Source organism: Lepidochelys kempii, chromosome 28 (assembly GCF_965140265.1).
Source record: "Lepidochelys kempii isolate rLepKem1 chromosome 28, rLepKem1.hap2, whole genome shotgun sequence".
Lineage (NCBI taxonomy): Eukaryota > Metazoa > Chordata > Testudines > Cheloniidae > Lepidochelys > Lepidochelys kempii.
This window is the reverse complement of record NC_133283.1, coordinates 4,457,940-4,473,614: the sequence shown is the minus strand read 5'-3', so window position 1 is coordinate 4,473,614 and position 15,675 is coordinate 4,457,940. Positions and strand designations below refer to the sequence as shown.

General features: G+C 48.8%; 2 protein-coding genes across 5 annotated transcripts in view; one reads left to right on the top strand and one right to left on the bottom strand.

Annotated features, from left to right (window-relative positions):
- The window catches only part of LOC140904217 (uncharacterized), an 83,413-nt gene that overhangs the window by 20,190 nt on the left and 47,548 nt on the right, over positions 1-15,675 (bottom strand). The window lies entirely within an intron of this gene.
- Positions 52-10,798, top strand: LOC140904233 (uncharacterized). 4 transcript variants are annotated; one of them, XM_073326676.1, is made up of 5 exons: positions 52-220; positions 3,554-3,642; positions 4,310-4,436; positions 8,617-8,718; positions 9,059-10,798. In XM_073326676.1, exons 2-5 carry the CDS (start codon positions 3,562-3,564, stop codon positions 10,354-10,356), a joined length of 1,608 nt encoding a protein of 535 aa, XP_073182777.1. In that variant the 5' UTR covers positions 52-220; positions 3,554-3,561; the 3' UTR covers positions 10,357-10,798. The 4 variants fall into 4 exon arrangements, with proteins under 4 accessions (XP_073182777.1, XP_073182780.1, XP_073182778.1 ...); XM_073326679.1 differs by lacking the exons at positions 52-220; positions 3,554-3,642 and adding an exon at positions 7,680-8,103 and having other exon boundaries at positions 4,361-4,436; XM_073326677.1 differs by lacking the exons at positions 52-220; positions 3,554-3,642; positions 4,310-4,436 and adding an exon at positions 4,443-4,954 and having other exon boundaries at positions 9,062-10,798.

Genomic DNA, 15,675 nt, shown 5'->3' with positions numbered 1-15,675 from the left:
CCCGTCCGCCGGTCTGCGCATGCCCAGAGCCTGAGGGGACCCCCCCCCCTCTAACGTCACTTCCGTTGCTGCCCCCGCGTGAGCCCGGGCTGAGCAGCCGCGGCTCCCCCCTGGGGTCTGTGCTGGGGGGGGGGGCACGTCATTGACCCCCCCGTGCCCGGCCGGGGGGGGCTTTCTCCAGCTGGGACCCGCCCCCCGGGCTCTGCCCGCCCTCGCCCCGGTGAGTGGGAGACCCCGCGGAGGGGGGGGGCAGGAAAGTGACTCTCTGCCCCCGGCACGGCTGGGATTGGGGGGGGCAGAGACTGGGGCCCGGCGGGCGGGGTCCCTTGGGGGGTGTTGGGGGGAGAAGCCGGAGTTGCGGGGGTGGGGGTTGAATTGTCTCTGTGCAGCCAGGAAATTCCCGGGGGGGAAGTGGGGGGCGGCGGGGGAGTTAATTGGATCCCCTCCCCCCCCACGGGCACAAATGCCCCCCAGTTTTCCCCTTTTCCCTCTCGGTAGCTCCCCCCACCCCCCCATTGATCCGCTCTCTGGTCTCCCCGATCCCCCCCCCCCCCCCGTCTCTGCCTCCTCCTCACATGTCCATTGAAACTCCCCTCCCGTGGGGGGGGGGCGGGATTTCCCCCCCCCCCCCCGTTTTATCCGCAGCGGTTTGTCCCGGTGTCGGTGGGAAGTTGGAGCCCGGAGCCATCCCCCAACCTGGCTGCCCCGGCGTGGGGGTGGGAGGAGACGCCGGGTCTCTGCCGGGGCGGGGAAGGGAGGGGACGTGTCCCCCATGGGGCTGCCCCCGATCCCGGCTTCCCAGTCCCACTTGATGCCCCCAACTGCCGCACCGTTGCCCCCAGCCCCCACCTGCCCCCCACCTGCCCATCCCCCACTGCCGCCCCCTCCCCGCCCCCAGGGAGCCCTCCAGCTCCCCCCCCCGCCCCCTTCGGTCAGCCCCTCAGAGGGCTCCCTGCTGCCCAGGTGACCGGGGGCCGGGGGGGGGGGGGACCATCACTTTCTGCTTATGTATTGGACAGGCTGGATTTTATATCACAAACGGTCCCCCCTTTTCCAGCTAGTTCTTTAATAGCCACATAAAAGCCCCCCCGGTCTTGGCGTTTATCCCATGTTCTCAGTTGCGTAGTTTGTGACACGTTTTCTCTGTACGTCTCAAAGATTCCTCAAAAATACCCTCAACGTTTGCCCCACTTTTACTCTAGTTGTCTACTTCTAATTGAATATGCCCCTGAGAGCTTTCCCTGTCTCTGTAATTATAAATTATGACAAAAATCTCAGATTTACACCTTTTCTCAGATTCCTGAATATGGATCTCAAACGTTTGCCAGTGTTGCCCATTTCCGCTCTATTCATTGACCAAATTGTGGTGGGAAATACACTCAGCTTTCACCTCCTATCAACAACTGATATAAAATTCCTCTGATTTTCCACTTTCCTCTCTATACATATTTAATACACGTCAAAGCCAGAGGCCTCTCCATGTTTGGGGGATCAGTGGTTCCTACCTGGTGACAAGAGAGTTAGCTGGAGAAAAGAAAGGGTTCAGCCGGCACGGGATGAGGAGGTCCCTCTGAGTGCAGCGTGGGTCCAGAAGTATCCCAAACCCCATGACAAAGGGTCTCCGTGAGGGGGGGCTTCCCGCAGTGCAAAGATGTAGCCACCTCTGGTGGATCCACGATGGCTGCTATTGGCTAGTGACAGGGCATGGAAATTTCTTACCTACTTTGCCCCTCCTGCCTTCCCTTCACTTGTTAAAGAAGTGTTCCCCCGGGCTCCCTCTGCCTGTGTGAGTGGCCAGCAGGGGGTGGTGATAACTTTCTACCCGCTTATCAGACACTGTGAGGGAAGATTGTTTGGGGAGATTGAACTAGAGCTGAAGGGGCATTGGGGTAGGGGGAGGCTTCTGGGTGACTGGGCAGGGGGCAGCCTAGTGAGTTTGATGGGTTCTGGGGGGTTTGGGGTTTCGGGGGGTGGTTGTGATGTGCCCAGCCCTAAGGCTATGGGTCCTGGAGGTGGGTATCGCTGGGGGCCTGTTGGCTGCAGACCAGTGGGGGTGGGGGTCTCTTGGGGAGGTGGGGCAGGGGGTTAGACGCTGCCTGGTGCTGTGCCAGGGGCTCTGTCATGCCCAATGCACAGAACTGGGTCGGAGGGGAGTCCCTGGCACTAGGTCAGGGAATGCCAGGCAAGCAGACTGAGGGGTCCCACTGTAAAGCATCAGGGGGTCCCAGGTAAACGGTATGGAAGATCCTGCTCGAGGACAAGTGGGGGTACTAGGCAGGCAGTGGGGGACTGAATTCCCAGTGGGGGTTCCCCTGGGAGGGGTGGTCCCTGGCAGGTAGGGGTTCTCGGTGGGGGGAACCCTTTGGGATTCCCAGCCTGGCAGTGATGGTCTGGTGGGGGTTCCATGGCCGGTGGAGCTCTGAGGGGTATCTGGGGTCCCTGGCTAGGGACTCTGGGGGATAGTCCTGACTTCGGTCTTTCTCCCTGATCAGCTTCTGCCAGAATCCAGGTGGGCAGGGAGAGGGGATGGGAAAAGGAGATAGGAGACAGAGAGACTGAAAGGGGCTGTAGGAGAGAAGAGTTTCGAGAGAGACTTCCAGCTCTCTAATCTGCCCAGACAGCTGCATTACTGCACCGTGGGTAGAATCACTTTCCTGTGGACAAGATCTGGAGTACTGTGTCCAGTTTTGGGCCCCACATTTCAAGAAGGATGTGGATAAATTGGAGAGAGTCCAGCGAAGGGCAACAAAAATGATTAGGGGACTGGAACACATGAGTTATGAGGAGAGGCTGAGGGAGCTGGGATTGTTTAGCCTGCAGAAGAGAAGAATGAGGGGGGATTTGATAGCTGCTTTCAACTACCTGAAAGGGGGTTCCAAAGAGGATGGCTCCAGACTGTTCTCAATGGTAGCAGATGACAGAACGAGGAGTAATGGTCTCAAGTTGCAGTGGGGGAGGTTTAGATTGGATATTAGGAAAAACTTTTTCACTAAGAGGGTGGTGAAACACTGGAATGCGTTACCTAGGGAGGTGGTAGAATCTCCTTCCTTAGAGGTTTTTAAGGTCAGGCTTGACAAAGCCCTGGCTGGGATGATTTAACTGGGAATTGGTCCTGCTTCGAGCAGGGGGTTGGACTAGATGACCTTCTGGGGTCCCTTCCAACCCTGATATTCTATGATTCTAAGATGAGGATCAGTCAGAGGAAAACCCAGTTCCTGACTCCATAGCCCTCCTGCTGGGGTGTGGCTGCCATGGGGTCAGTATCAGAGGGAATCCTTGGAAGTGACTCCTTTGGTTCTGCTTTTTTCTAGCATTGTGTTCAGAGACTTTGTTACGGGATGGGGGGAGAGAGAAGGGAGGTTAAAAATGTGTCTGTGGGCTTAGCCTGGCAGGAGGGGGCATGTCTACACTGTAACAAAGAGAGCAATCATTTTCTCATCATGGCAGAATCTTAGGGTGTCTCTCTGCAGGGAAAGAGCCTGGGGGAATCGTGATGTGGAGGTTTCAGAAGAGCCTTTAGTTAATTTCACAACTGTCCTTCTCACCCGGCCAGGCTGCAGAATGACGTCCATGTTTCGCTCCAGTTCATCCCGTCCTCCCACGGGACAGGGGAGAGAAATGGCTGCAGAGGAGCCAGTTCAGGTAGGGATTATTGGCGGGGTGGCTGGTGGGTCCTGCAGGAGGGAGAGGGACAGCAAATACACCGGAGAGGGGAAGGTTTGCACCGTCTGGTTTGGAGGTTGGAGCGGGGCGGGAAATGCACAGGGTGGAGAAAGGGAGGAGGACAGGGGGTAGCAAACCTGCTGGGGGCTGTTTAATAAGTGGCCTAGATTCTAGGAACAGACCCATGAGGTTCGGAGGTGGAAATGCCCTAATTTGTTGAACAGAAAATAACCCACCTACATGGAGCTGGGAAAACCGACTAGACTCCCAGTGCTGGAGCCTGACCCAACTAACCAGCTGCTGCTGTGAGATATGAAGGGGGCACCCACCAGTCAGGCTAGGGGAGATTCCGCTCCCTTTATATCCAGCTCCTCACAAGGAGGAGGGTGTAGGGAGCTCTTACTGGACCTTGCTAGGGGCTTCATCTCCTATAGTGTGTAGCTAGTAGGTGTGTGATGGATCTCCTGGAGAAGCCAAGGGGCGCTCTCTTCGTCCCTTCAACCTGGATGCTCTGACCAGGGTGGGGGTGGGACTCTGTTGACTGTGATCCACCCAGAGCTCCCATTTGATTGGCTCCTCTCCCCCACGAATAGTGGGGCTGTGAGTGGGGCAGCAGGCACTGAGTGTGGGAATCTTGTTCTTTCAGGGGCCGGTGACCTTCGAGGAGGTAGCTGTGTATTTCACCAGGGAAGAGTGGGCTCTGCTGCACCCCACTCAGAGAGCCCTCTACAGATATGTCATGCAGGAGAACTATGAGAATATGACCTTGCTGGGTAAGGATTCCTGTCCCCACAGTCCTTGGAAGGAGAAATGAAGAGATAAGGTTCACGCCACCCCCACAATGCCACCTCTGCTCTGTCCTGTTTCAGCAGCACCCCAATATGCCAGTGACACACACACGACCAGCGACCCTCCCCTGCTGTAGAACACTTTGGGAACAGAGCACGGGAGCAGAATCGCACAGTGTCTTATATCTCCTGTTTGCACAAGTAAAACGGGGGAGTTAGGTCCAGCATAACGAACAGAAGGTTCCTACTCGTGGCCTTCTCTCAAACCCTGAGCCTACTCTACTCAAACTGAATGTGCTTGGGGTGTAAGAAGCAGGCTGCTGGAGTCAGAGCTGCTGGTCCAGGGTTACTGATCACACAGGCACTCAGGGCGTCCTTGAATGCTGGCTGGGGAATCCAGAGAAGGGAGATCCAGCAGCAGAACATTGAAACTCAGCCAGGATTACAGATGATACAACTCCTCACTGCTCTGGATAGCCCCTCAGCATCTGAAAATGGCCTAGGTTGGTAGTGACATGACTTGAGACCTGGCGAGTCTTCCTCCCCCATCCCCACGTGCAATAGTCACAATCTCTTTTCTCTGCAGACTCCTTGGATTTTTGCGTCCCTCATTCCCAAAGTCACATGACCCCGATTCTTATTTTTCACACGCTGATTTTCCAGGCTAATTAGAGTCTGTTGCTCCTGAATGATAGTTTCTAATTTCCCAGTGTTCTCCACACCCAGGGATTTTCCTACTCCCTCCCATCGCACTGAACTCAGTAGATTCCCTAGCATATAAATCCGGCCAGACTGGGTCAGTCCAAAGGTCCAGCTAGCCCAGTATCCTGTCTTCCGAGAGTGACCAATGCCAGGCGCCCCAGAGGGAATGAACAGAACAAAGAATCATCAAGTGATTCGTCTCCTGTCGCCCATTCCCAGCTTATGGCAAAGAGAGGTTAGGGACGCCATTCCTGGCCAATAGCCATTGGTGGACCTGTCCTCCATGAGTTTATCATGTTCTTTTTTTGAACCCTGTTATGGTCTTGGACATTACAACATCCTCTGGCAAGGAGTTCCACAGGTTGACTGTGTTGTTTGAAGAAATACTTCCTTTTGTTTGTTTTAAATCTGCTGCGTATTAATTTCATTTGGTGATTCCTAGTCCTTGTGTTATGAGGAGTAAACAACACTTCCTTATTTACTTTCTCCACACCAGTCATGATTTTATAGACCTCTCTCATATCCCCCCTTCGTCTCTTTTCCGAGCTGAAAAGTCCCTGTCTTTTTAATCTCTCCTCATACAGAAGCTGTTCCAGACCCTAATCATTTTTTGACCTTTTCTGAACCTCTTCCAATTCCAATGTATCTTTTTTGAAATGGAGCAACCAGATCTGCATGCAATATTCGAGATGTGGGCATACCATGGATTAATATAGAGGCAATATTGTATTTTCTGTCTTATCTATCCCTTTCTGTTTACTTTTTGACTGCCGTGGCACACTGCATGGATATTTTCAGAGAACTATCCACAATAACTCCAAGATCGTCTCTTGAGTGGAAACAACTCATTTAGACCCCTTCATTTTATATGTATAGTTGGGATTATGTTTTCCAATGGGCTGCAGTATGTGCTATCCTGACATCTAGCACTGCTGAGATCCTGCATTCAGTGATATCTCTGCCCTTCCTGTTCCCTTTCTCCACTGAACCCCACAAGCCCATGCTTACTGTTCCCAGCTTCTCATTGTCTCTGGACCTCTCTGTCAGCAAGAAGTATGGAGACTAGCACTTTGTCTGGAGTTTTCGATTTCTGGAACATGGATTTACTTTCTCTGTGTTTTAGGAGACTCTTTGAAATTGAGTGTCTGTGACATTAACCACAGCACAATCCAGACTGTTTAACAGCTGTGTCCCCTCAGTTCCCCAAGCTGGGTTGCCTTTTACTCTGCTTTACTGTGAGAACAGCCACTCCTGGGCAGTTACACATTCTCCAGCATGTAACTCGCTCCCAGCTACACAGTATTGAGCGCTGCTAGTCAGCCACTCACAAATTACAGTGCACCACAGGAGAACCCCAGAAAATTCTCTGGTCCCAGACTTTCCCCCAGAAATGTGCATTTTGCACTGTCCAGCACACTACTGAACAACACAAGCTCATATGAAGTCTGTCATTTCATCAGTGGAAAATGACACGTGCCAGCCTTCTTATCCCAAATGGATTTTCCAACACACTTTAATGCAAACACTCTGGTTTGATAAAACAAAAAACCAAGATTGTTAACTACTGGCAAAAAAACATATTAATTGACTACGTGTAATGAGGTATAAAAGTCAGAATTGTTTACAAAAGAAATGCAAGATAAAACACAAACTAATGTCTAAGTTAACAAGCTAAAATGGATACAAAGCAAATGTTTCTCTTGCCATATGCTGAGACAGGCTGGCTTTCCTTTCAGCCAGGGCTCCCTCTAACCAACCCCTGCTGCCAAGTTCAGTTCTTCGGGAGTTCTCATGGGAAGATAGAGAGTCTCAAGCATTTTCCTCCCCTCTTTTTATAATTCAGTCCTTTGTACTAGAAGCAACTTCAGTTCTCAGCTGAGTCATAATGACAGGCTATCTGTTGTAGATATGAGCTTCAAGTGGTCCCTGTGATGGAATGTAAATGTCTTCTTCACACCTTCCCCCTGCCGAAGAATGGCGATTTGACCAGCTGTTTGCCTTGCTGTCTCTGAGGAACTGGTCTGTGGATGTTCCCCAGAATTGTAACTTTTTCAGTAATATCATGCAGTAAAATCTTAGAACTTTACATACGGTGTTGTTACACATATTTTAACAGGACAATATTCAATAGATTATATGATTTCAAATGATACCTCACAAGCCATACTATGTAAAAAACTGATCATAATTTTGTAGAAGAGTGAACATAGGGGTACAGACTGACGCAGTGTGTGTCTGTGTGTGTTCCCAGCAGATATGTGGGTATTTCAATCCCTCATAAGCAGAGTGTTGGGCATCTTCAGGGACCCAGGGAGCTGGTCCTGGGAATTCACTGGTTTACTAAGTGTGACACTGTATGGAATTGAGAGACACTTTATATTATTATTTTATTATTAATACCAATTTTGATAAAATTGCAATGAATCATGCTAGATATGCCATGTAAGGAACCAGTGAAAATATTATGGTTTTCCAAGTATGATCATTTTGTTTCTGTTTCTATAACCTTTGTATGGTGAGTTACAGATTTGTGGGGAAATCTGTGTTTCCAGACTTGTGCAGTGTTTCTGGGTGACACCCCCCGAACAGACTGGCATCAGCACTGCTGAGCCTCTTCACTGGCCTGTCAAGGGTCATCAGCTGTACAATGAGCCCATGAAAAGAACCAAGGGGATACACCTATTGAGTCAGCAAGACGTGCAGGGGTATGCCTGTGTACTGAGAACTCCAAGGCTTTTCCATGCCATGTGGTGTGAAGCTTGTGTTTGGGACACAGGAAGTACAAGCCACAAGGCAAAGGGAATAGAAAGGGCAGCTGCATCATCTCCATTTTCTCTTCAATCCCTCTTCCTACCTCTGGAGCAACTTCTCTACAAACTGAAGCCTTGAACAAAGGACTGAATGACCCATCCAAGCTGTGGATGTGTTCCAGACGAGAATCGATATACAGGTTCCGAAATCTGTATTTGACTGCATTCCCATTTAACGTCTGTCTGTCTTTGTTAGATGCTAAAGGATAGGTTGGCAGTGTGGTATTTTGTGTAAGATCCAAAGCTATAGTGACCTGGTAAAGTAGCTGACCCTTTCATGTCAGAAGAACATTTTGTTTGTGAGCAGCGTTTTTAAATAACCTCTCACTGTACTGGACCTAGGTGGCAATTGGGAGTCAGAACTGGAATGCAATAAAGGGGGCTGTGTGATTTCTTTTTTCAGCTTCTCGATAACCAGTGTGGGTGATCAGTAGGACAGTTTGTGACTGGTCCGTGATTTTAACTTCAGTGTTAACCACCAGTTTTGGGAGCATCTGCTCTCCCTTTTTCAGCCTGCCCTTACCTTGGCATTTTCAGTGAGGACTGCCCCAGGCACACCAGCTCACACTAAGCACTGAAGTTAAATTAATAGAATGTCTCTGACCAAGTCTTATCAAATCAACTGAACTCCTTTTTTTCTTTCATCTGAGCAGGGTTTCCAGTTCCCCAGCTTGCTGTGGAACAAGGGGAAGAGCCATGGGTCCCAGACCTCAAGCGTTCAGAGGAAAGAGAGAGCCTGAGAGCTCCTTGCACAGGTGAGTAAACATTAAACCAACTCAGAATCTGTAAGTGCCTGAAGGAAACATTTGGGATGCCCTACGAAGCCCTTGGGAGCTCTCTTGGTTCATTATTGTCCCTAGCATACAGCTCATGGCTTCCTATAGATCCTAGCAGACACGAGGCAGTAGCTTCCTCCCTTCCCTCTGAATTTGGATGGGATGTGAAGGTTGAATTGATCCCCCTCCTCTCTCCTATTTGGGGGAAGAGTTTGGGGGAGTTCAGTTCCTGTTTTTATTTGACCTCTCTATTAGACCAAACCAAAACAAGTGGTCATCCCCTTTCCATCTCCGTTTGTGGTTTCTGTCTCTATCACAGCAGGTGATGCAATGGTATGTGAGAAAGAGGAGCAGAATTCTCAGCAGGAAAATGTTGAGCAAGTGGATAAACACAGAGAATTATCACAAAGATGGAAAAGCAATGTGTCCAGGAGTCATGAGCGGGGAAAATCCTGTGAGATTCAGCACAGACCAGAAGCTGAGCAGGGAAACCAGCCAGGGGAGAAAGTGGGTAAATTTATTTCCTGTTGGGGAACTCAGAAGGGCCTGAAGGAAACCACAACACAGCAGGAAACCCTCAGGAGAAAGAGAAGAAATACATGCACTGAGTGTGGAAAAAACTTCACTCACAACTCAGACCTTTCTGTTCATCAGAGAACCCACACAGGAGAGAGGCCCTATGAATGCAGGGAGTGTGGGAAAAGCTTCACGAGCAGCTCAGCCCGTTCTAAACATCGGAGAATCCACACAGGGGAGAGGCCCTACGGATGCCGTGAGTGTGGGAAAAGCTTCAGTCAAAGCTCAGCCCTTTCTGTTCATCAGAGAATCCACACGGGGGAGAGGCCCTACGAATGCCGTGAGTGCGGGAAAACCTTCACGAGCAGCTCAGACCTTTATAGACATCAGAGAATCCACACCGGGGAGAGGCCCTACGGATGCCATGAGTGTGGGGAAAATTTCACTCACAGATCAGCCCTTTCTCAACATCAGAGAATCCACACCGGGGAGAGGCCCTACGGATGCCGTGAGTGTGGGGAAAATTTAAATAGCCTCTCGCACCTTATTAGTCATCGGAGAATCCACAAAGGGGAGAGGCCCTATGAATGCAGCGAGTGCGGGAAAAACTTCATTCACAGATCAGCCCTTTCTGAACATCAGAGAATCCACACCGGGGAGAGGCCCTATGAATGCCCTGAGTGTGGGAAACGCTTCAGTCGCAGCTCACACCTTGTTAGTCATCAGAGAATCCACACGGGCGAGAGGCCCTATGAATGCCGGGAGTGTGGAAAAAATTTCACTCACAGATCAGCCCTTTCTGATCATCAGAGAATCCACACAGGGGAGAGGCCCTACGAATGCACTGAGTGTGGGAAAAGCTTTACTCAAAGATCAGGCCTTTTTCACCATCAGAGAATTCACACAGGAGAGAGGCCTTATGAATGCCGTGAGTGTGGGAAATGCTTCACTCAAAGATCAGGCCTTTCTCAACATCAGAGAATCCACACAGGGGAGAGGCCCTATGAATGCCGTGAGTGTGGGAATACCTTCTCTTGGCACTCAGCCCATGTTAGCCATCAGAGAATCTGCAAGGGAGATCAACACCATAAAAACCTCTAGGGCTTATCAATACGTTTTTTTTCTTTAATACTTTTCCTGATTCCCACATAGTAACTTTTAAAGCTGTGTGAACCGTTTGCAGCAGCGTTATCCCTCAGCTTGTCCAGAGAAGTGGCCCATTTGTAACCCAGGCCCTACAGAAGATCTCTTCTAGCTAAGCCTAGGGTATGGGGAATGCTCCCCTTCATGATGCAGATATTGAGGAAATAGAAGTGGGATTTTTGTTGAATGTATCCTTAGTAGGTGCTAAAACTGTGTATAAAATGAAATCAGTGTTTGGAAATCTAATAGCTGCAGAAAAATCGCTATTTTTGAATAGAAACTACTGCTCTGGTAACTAACGGAGATTCTGATTCAGGCCTGTATCAGTCCCTTGCCTGGAACGGTGCCACCAAATTAAAGAAAAGCTGGGTATGGTTTGAGAAGCCATTCCTCAAGAACACTGATGTTGAATGGTTTTGTAAAGGATTCTACTTCAGAGATGTGCAAATTTTACCCTAACCAAGGCCAAGGATTTGGAAAGAACTGGGGGTGAAAGAGTACCCACTTAATTCTTGGTTTCCACCCCAGTAAAGGAAGCGATGGTGACCAATGACCCAAGGAAAATTGTTTGTGCAACTCCACTTCCTAGTTCAGTGTCACTGATTACAGTTCCAAAGCATGCCAGGGTTAGATTGAGAGCAGTCGTCTTTCACCGTTTGGATCCAAAGAGAGAGTGCTTCATAGGACATTCCTTCCCCTGGGATCCCAAACTGGCTGCGTGATTGGGTAACAGGGACTTTCAGGCTGTAGAAATGATGCTCACCAATGAGGCAACGAATGTGTCAGGCTCCAGTTTCAGACTTCAGGATGCACACGAAGGCTACACAATAAAGCTGATGTTGGCGCAGCCTCACCAATGCAGCTGCACTACGAGTATAGCAGCAAAGAGTCGTGGGGCACATCATAGACTAAGAGGCGTATTGGAGCATATTCTTTAATGGGTTAATACCCACTTCGTCAGATGCACGTAGTCGAAATATCCAGAGGCAGGTATAAATTTGCAAGCAAGAATCAGGCTCGGGAGTCAATCACTGAACTAACCTCGTTATCCCTAGCCTGATTCTTGTTTGCAAATTTATACCTGCCTCTGGAAATTTCCACTACATGCATCTGATGAAGTGGGTATTCACCCACGAAAGCTTATGCTCCAAGACGTCTGTTAGTCTATAAGGTGCCACAGGACTCTTTGTCACGTTTACAGATTCAGACTAACATGGCTACCTCTCCGATATTGACACTGCTATTACAGATGCTCTGAGCCAATGGGAGAGATCTCTCCCGTCAGACTTTATTAGTCCAGCCTCCGCAAGCAGCGGTGGCTATGTTGGAAGGAGAAGCTCTCCCCACTTCCCTAAGTGGGGGTTAGGGTGTGGATTTTTCACACCCCTGAGCAATATAGTTATACGGATAAATGTCTTTAGTGTAGACTCTACAGTTTTCTCTTCTGTTTTATGAATTTACATCACTTCTCCTCTACCACCTTCTACTTTGAAAGATTAAAAAGTGTGAAAAGAGGTATTTTTCCTCGTGATGCAAACATTCCCACATAGGAGACCCCTTCCACCAACACACGTGGCAGAAGATCCTGAGATATATGAACTCACGGAAGTGGTTGGGACAAACCAGAACTTGAGCCAAGGTTCAGTTGTTGGCAATGGGGATAAAAGAAAACTAACATATATGACAAGAATTTGTGATCTTTGAATATGTTGTTGTTACCAATGAAAATGAAATGATAGGTGAAGTTATTGGTGAAAGAGTAAGAGACTAATTGTGTGATAATCTGAATTATTTTGGAAAATTGAAAGTTGACTTGTTTTTTGTTTTGTTAGTTTTTACAGGAAATTATGGCAAATCTTGAAAAGTTAATTTGATTTAATTTAGCCACTGTAGCATAAGGAGTTCTGGTAGAAAACCTCACTCCAAAGCTTAGGGTTGGGAGAATATGTGTGAGAAAAAGTGTATGAGAGACTATTGGCCCAATGTAGATTTTAATTTTCTGTATTTCAAATGACACTGATTTTGCTTAATTTCAAAATCAATTTCTATTAAAAGGAAAACTACTCATGGAGACAAGTTGTATAACTTTTTACCCACTTAGACTATAAGGGTCACTGACTTCCCCACTTCTCTGATTTGCAAACAAAAGGCATGACATCTGTCGTAGGATGTGTCCAGCAGGTAGGAAAGCTGCAATTGTCAACCATCACTATAAAGGAAAAGGCTAAAGTCCATAAAGCTTTTCAGCGTAGACCAGCCTTTAGATGGCTATGTTGACATAGTGTAGACAATGTTAGGTTGTCAGAAGACTACTTCCAGTGTTTGAATTGTAGACATAGCCTTAGACAGATTGATCCCCTATGGGAAGCAAGTCATGACATCAATTCCAATTTTGATCCATCTCCATGTATGTGAGAAAAGCTACTCATATGGAGGGGTGAACCAGCTGTCCAGTCGCCTGGTTCCTCAAATGTAGCTATGGCTCTTAGTGCCCATTTGTCCAAAGACTGAGAGAAATGGAGAGTTCCAACCATTGTCATTTTAGTATCTTATTGTTCCTTTCCCTCTTTTTTTGTGCTGGCCTTTCTGTTATATCAGGGTGTGCCTGCATAGTTCAGTGCATGTGTGACAAAAGCTTATTGGTGCCAGTTGGCAAAGGGGTCACCGTTATTCACAAGCAACTCCTGTCTCGGACCTGACAAACTCACCACACCAAATACATTGACTTTATGACTGCAGGAAGCATTGCAGTGAGCTCTCTACTGAAAGCTTGTAAATTATTGTTACCCCTAATCACTGCGAGAGGCGTGTGTGAGTCATACTGAAGGAGCAATAGAAGTACATGGAAAATTATGCCCTTATGGTATTGTCATGAAAGTGAGTCACCCCAGTCATAAGTCTTGGTGGGGACAGCCCATTCAAGTGAGAGGGAATTGTCAGCTGTCACTTGATAACCACTTATGCAATGTATTGCTCCTTTGTCAACCTTTGCACCAACCCCAAAAAACTAAAGGAAAACTATCAAAGACAAACTCTAGACATCAAAACGCTGTGGAAATGAAAAGGACACTATGACTATAAAGAGATCGTCCTTTCTGTGAATAAAGACAAAAGATTGAGTCAGTTTATAACAGGGGGAGAAAAACACTCAGGGTCCATTCACCAAGGAGATCCCTAGCAACCAGTGTTGCATCATCAAAGGCAGGGCCCTGGCTCCTAGGGACTAGCAATCACTGCAATGGACTAAAGTATGAGGTGAGAATCTACTTAGATAGGAAAGGTAACTTAGAAAGTGCAGGTTGCATTTTGTGATTTTGTTGGTAACAGTTGGTTTCCATCACTCACGTTTGTTTCTGTTTAAATCTCCCTCGAATAAATTTCCACGTGTTCGATAACTGAACATGAGTGTGATACAGGAGCAGTGGTCTACAGTAAAACTGGTGACCTGGGATATACCATGGCTTTGAGAACAGAGGATCTGGGATTTCTCTGAGTATCTGGTGATCGGGGCTGGAACCCAGAGAGGGACACAGTTAAGGAACTCAGGGGTTAAGGTGCCTCTAATGTCAACTGACAGGGCTGCTATAGCTCAGACGAGGATCCTTGAGCGGCCAACAGGCTGGGTGAGTTGGGTCACTAACATCTGGCTGCCAAATGCAAAACTCCTTCTTCCTAGTGGCAGGTGCCAACAAGGAGGGTCACAGCCCTCAGCACCCTGAGAAGGGTCACAATGGACATCTATGTTGATCCACACAGGGAAGGCACCCTATAGCATAGTTGTCTGAATCACCATAGCCATAAAACTCTGCCCTGTGAAATCATGGAACATGTGCTCTTCGCTCTGTGAAAGCACAGAAAGAATCCAAGCTCTGAAGGGTAGGGATTGGGTCCAGAGTAACCTAGAGAAATTGGAGGATTGGTCCAAAAGAAATCTTAACAAGGAGAAGTCCAGAGTCCTGCACTTAGGACGGAAAAATCCCATGCACTGCTACACGCTGAGGACCGACGGGCTAAGCGGCACTTCTGCAGAAAAGGACCAGGGGATTACGATGCACGAGAAGCTGGATACAAGTCAACAGTGTGTCCTTGTTGCCAAGAAGGCTAATGGCCTATTGGGCTGCATTAATATGAGTGTTGCCAGCTGCTCGAGGGAGGTGATTATTCCAGGGGTGGCCAACCTGTGGCTCTGGAGACACATGCGGCTCCTTGACTCCGGGGCTGGACCTACGGGCACCAACTTCCCAATGTGCCGGAGGGTGCTCGCTGCTCAGCCCCTCGCTCTGCCACAGAGCCTGCCCCGACTCCGTCCCTTCCCACCCCCTCCCCTGATCGTTCCCCTCTTTGGCACTGGGTGAGGCCATATCTGGAGTCCTACATCCAGTTTTGCCCCCCACCCCCACTACAGAAAGGATGTGGACAAATTGGGGAGAGTGCAGCAGAGGGCAACGGAAATCATGAGGGAGCTGGAACGCATGATTTATGAGGAGAGGCTGAGGGAACTTGTTCAGTCTGCAGAAGAGAAGAGTGAGGGGGGATTTGATAGCTGCTTACAACTACCTGAAGGGGGTTCCAAAGAGGAAGGAGCTCAGCTATTCTCAGTGGTGGCAGATGACAGAACAAGGAGTAAGGGTCTCAAGTTGCAGTGGGGGAGGTCTAGGTTGGATATTAGGAAAAACTATTTCACTAGGAGGGTGGTGAAGCACTGGAATGGGTTCCCTAGAGAGGTGGTGGAATCTCCATCCTTAGAGGTTTTTAAGGCCCGTCTTGACAGAGCTTTGGCTGGGATGATTTAGTGGGTGTTGGTCCTGCTTTGAGCAGGGGGTTGGACTAGATGTCCTCCTGAGGTCTCTTCCAACCCTAATCTTCTATGATTCTACTATTTAGGAAACGTGGGGCTTTTCATTCCGTAGTCTCTGGCACCATCGTGTGCCCATTTCATTTTACTCCTTTCAATTAAAAGCTTTATTTGGCAACAAAATATTCTGTCCCTGGGGAGGACCCAGGAGCGGAGGCTGCTGTGATGGGTTGGATCATAGAAACCCCCTTGGGAACTGCCAACTGATGTGCCAAGATTACTTATGCCCCTGCTTTTCTGCCCTGGCAGCGTGGGACTTCAGTACCCTGCCCAGTTTGAGCCAGACCCGCTAGCCTGCCGCAAACCCAGACCCAGGTGTGAACCACGTCCCCTAACAGCTGTAGGCTCAATTGAAAACAGGTTAAGAAGTGTTCCTGTCTTTGACACTCACCAGATGCTCAACTCCCAATGGGCTCCAAGCC

Bases quoted from the DNA above. Each gene is read 5' to 3' on its own strand.
- LOC140904233 (XM_073326675.1), top strand. From the start codon at position 4,744: ATGTGCTTGGGGTGTAAGAAGCAGGCTGCTGGAGTCAGAGCTGCTGGT. The intron at 4,955-8,616 runs GTTGGTAGTGAC...TCATCTGAGCAG, and splicing joins AGCATCTGAAAATGGCCTAG to GGTTTCCAGTTCCCCAGCTT. The intron at 8,719-9,058 runs GTGAGTAAACAT...TCTCTATCACAG, and splicing joins CCTGAGAGCTCCTTGCACAG to CAGGTGATGCAATGGTATGT.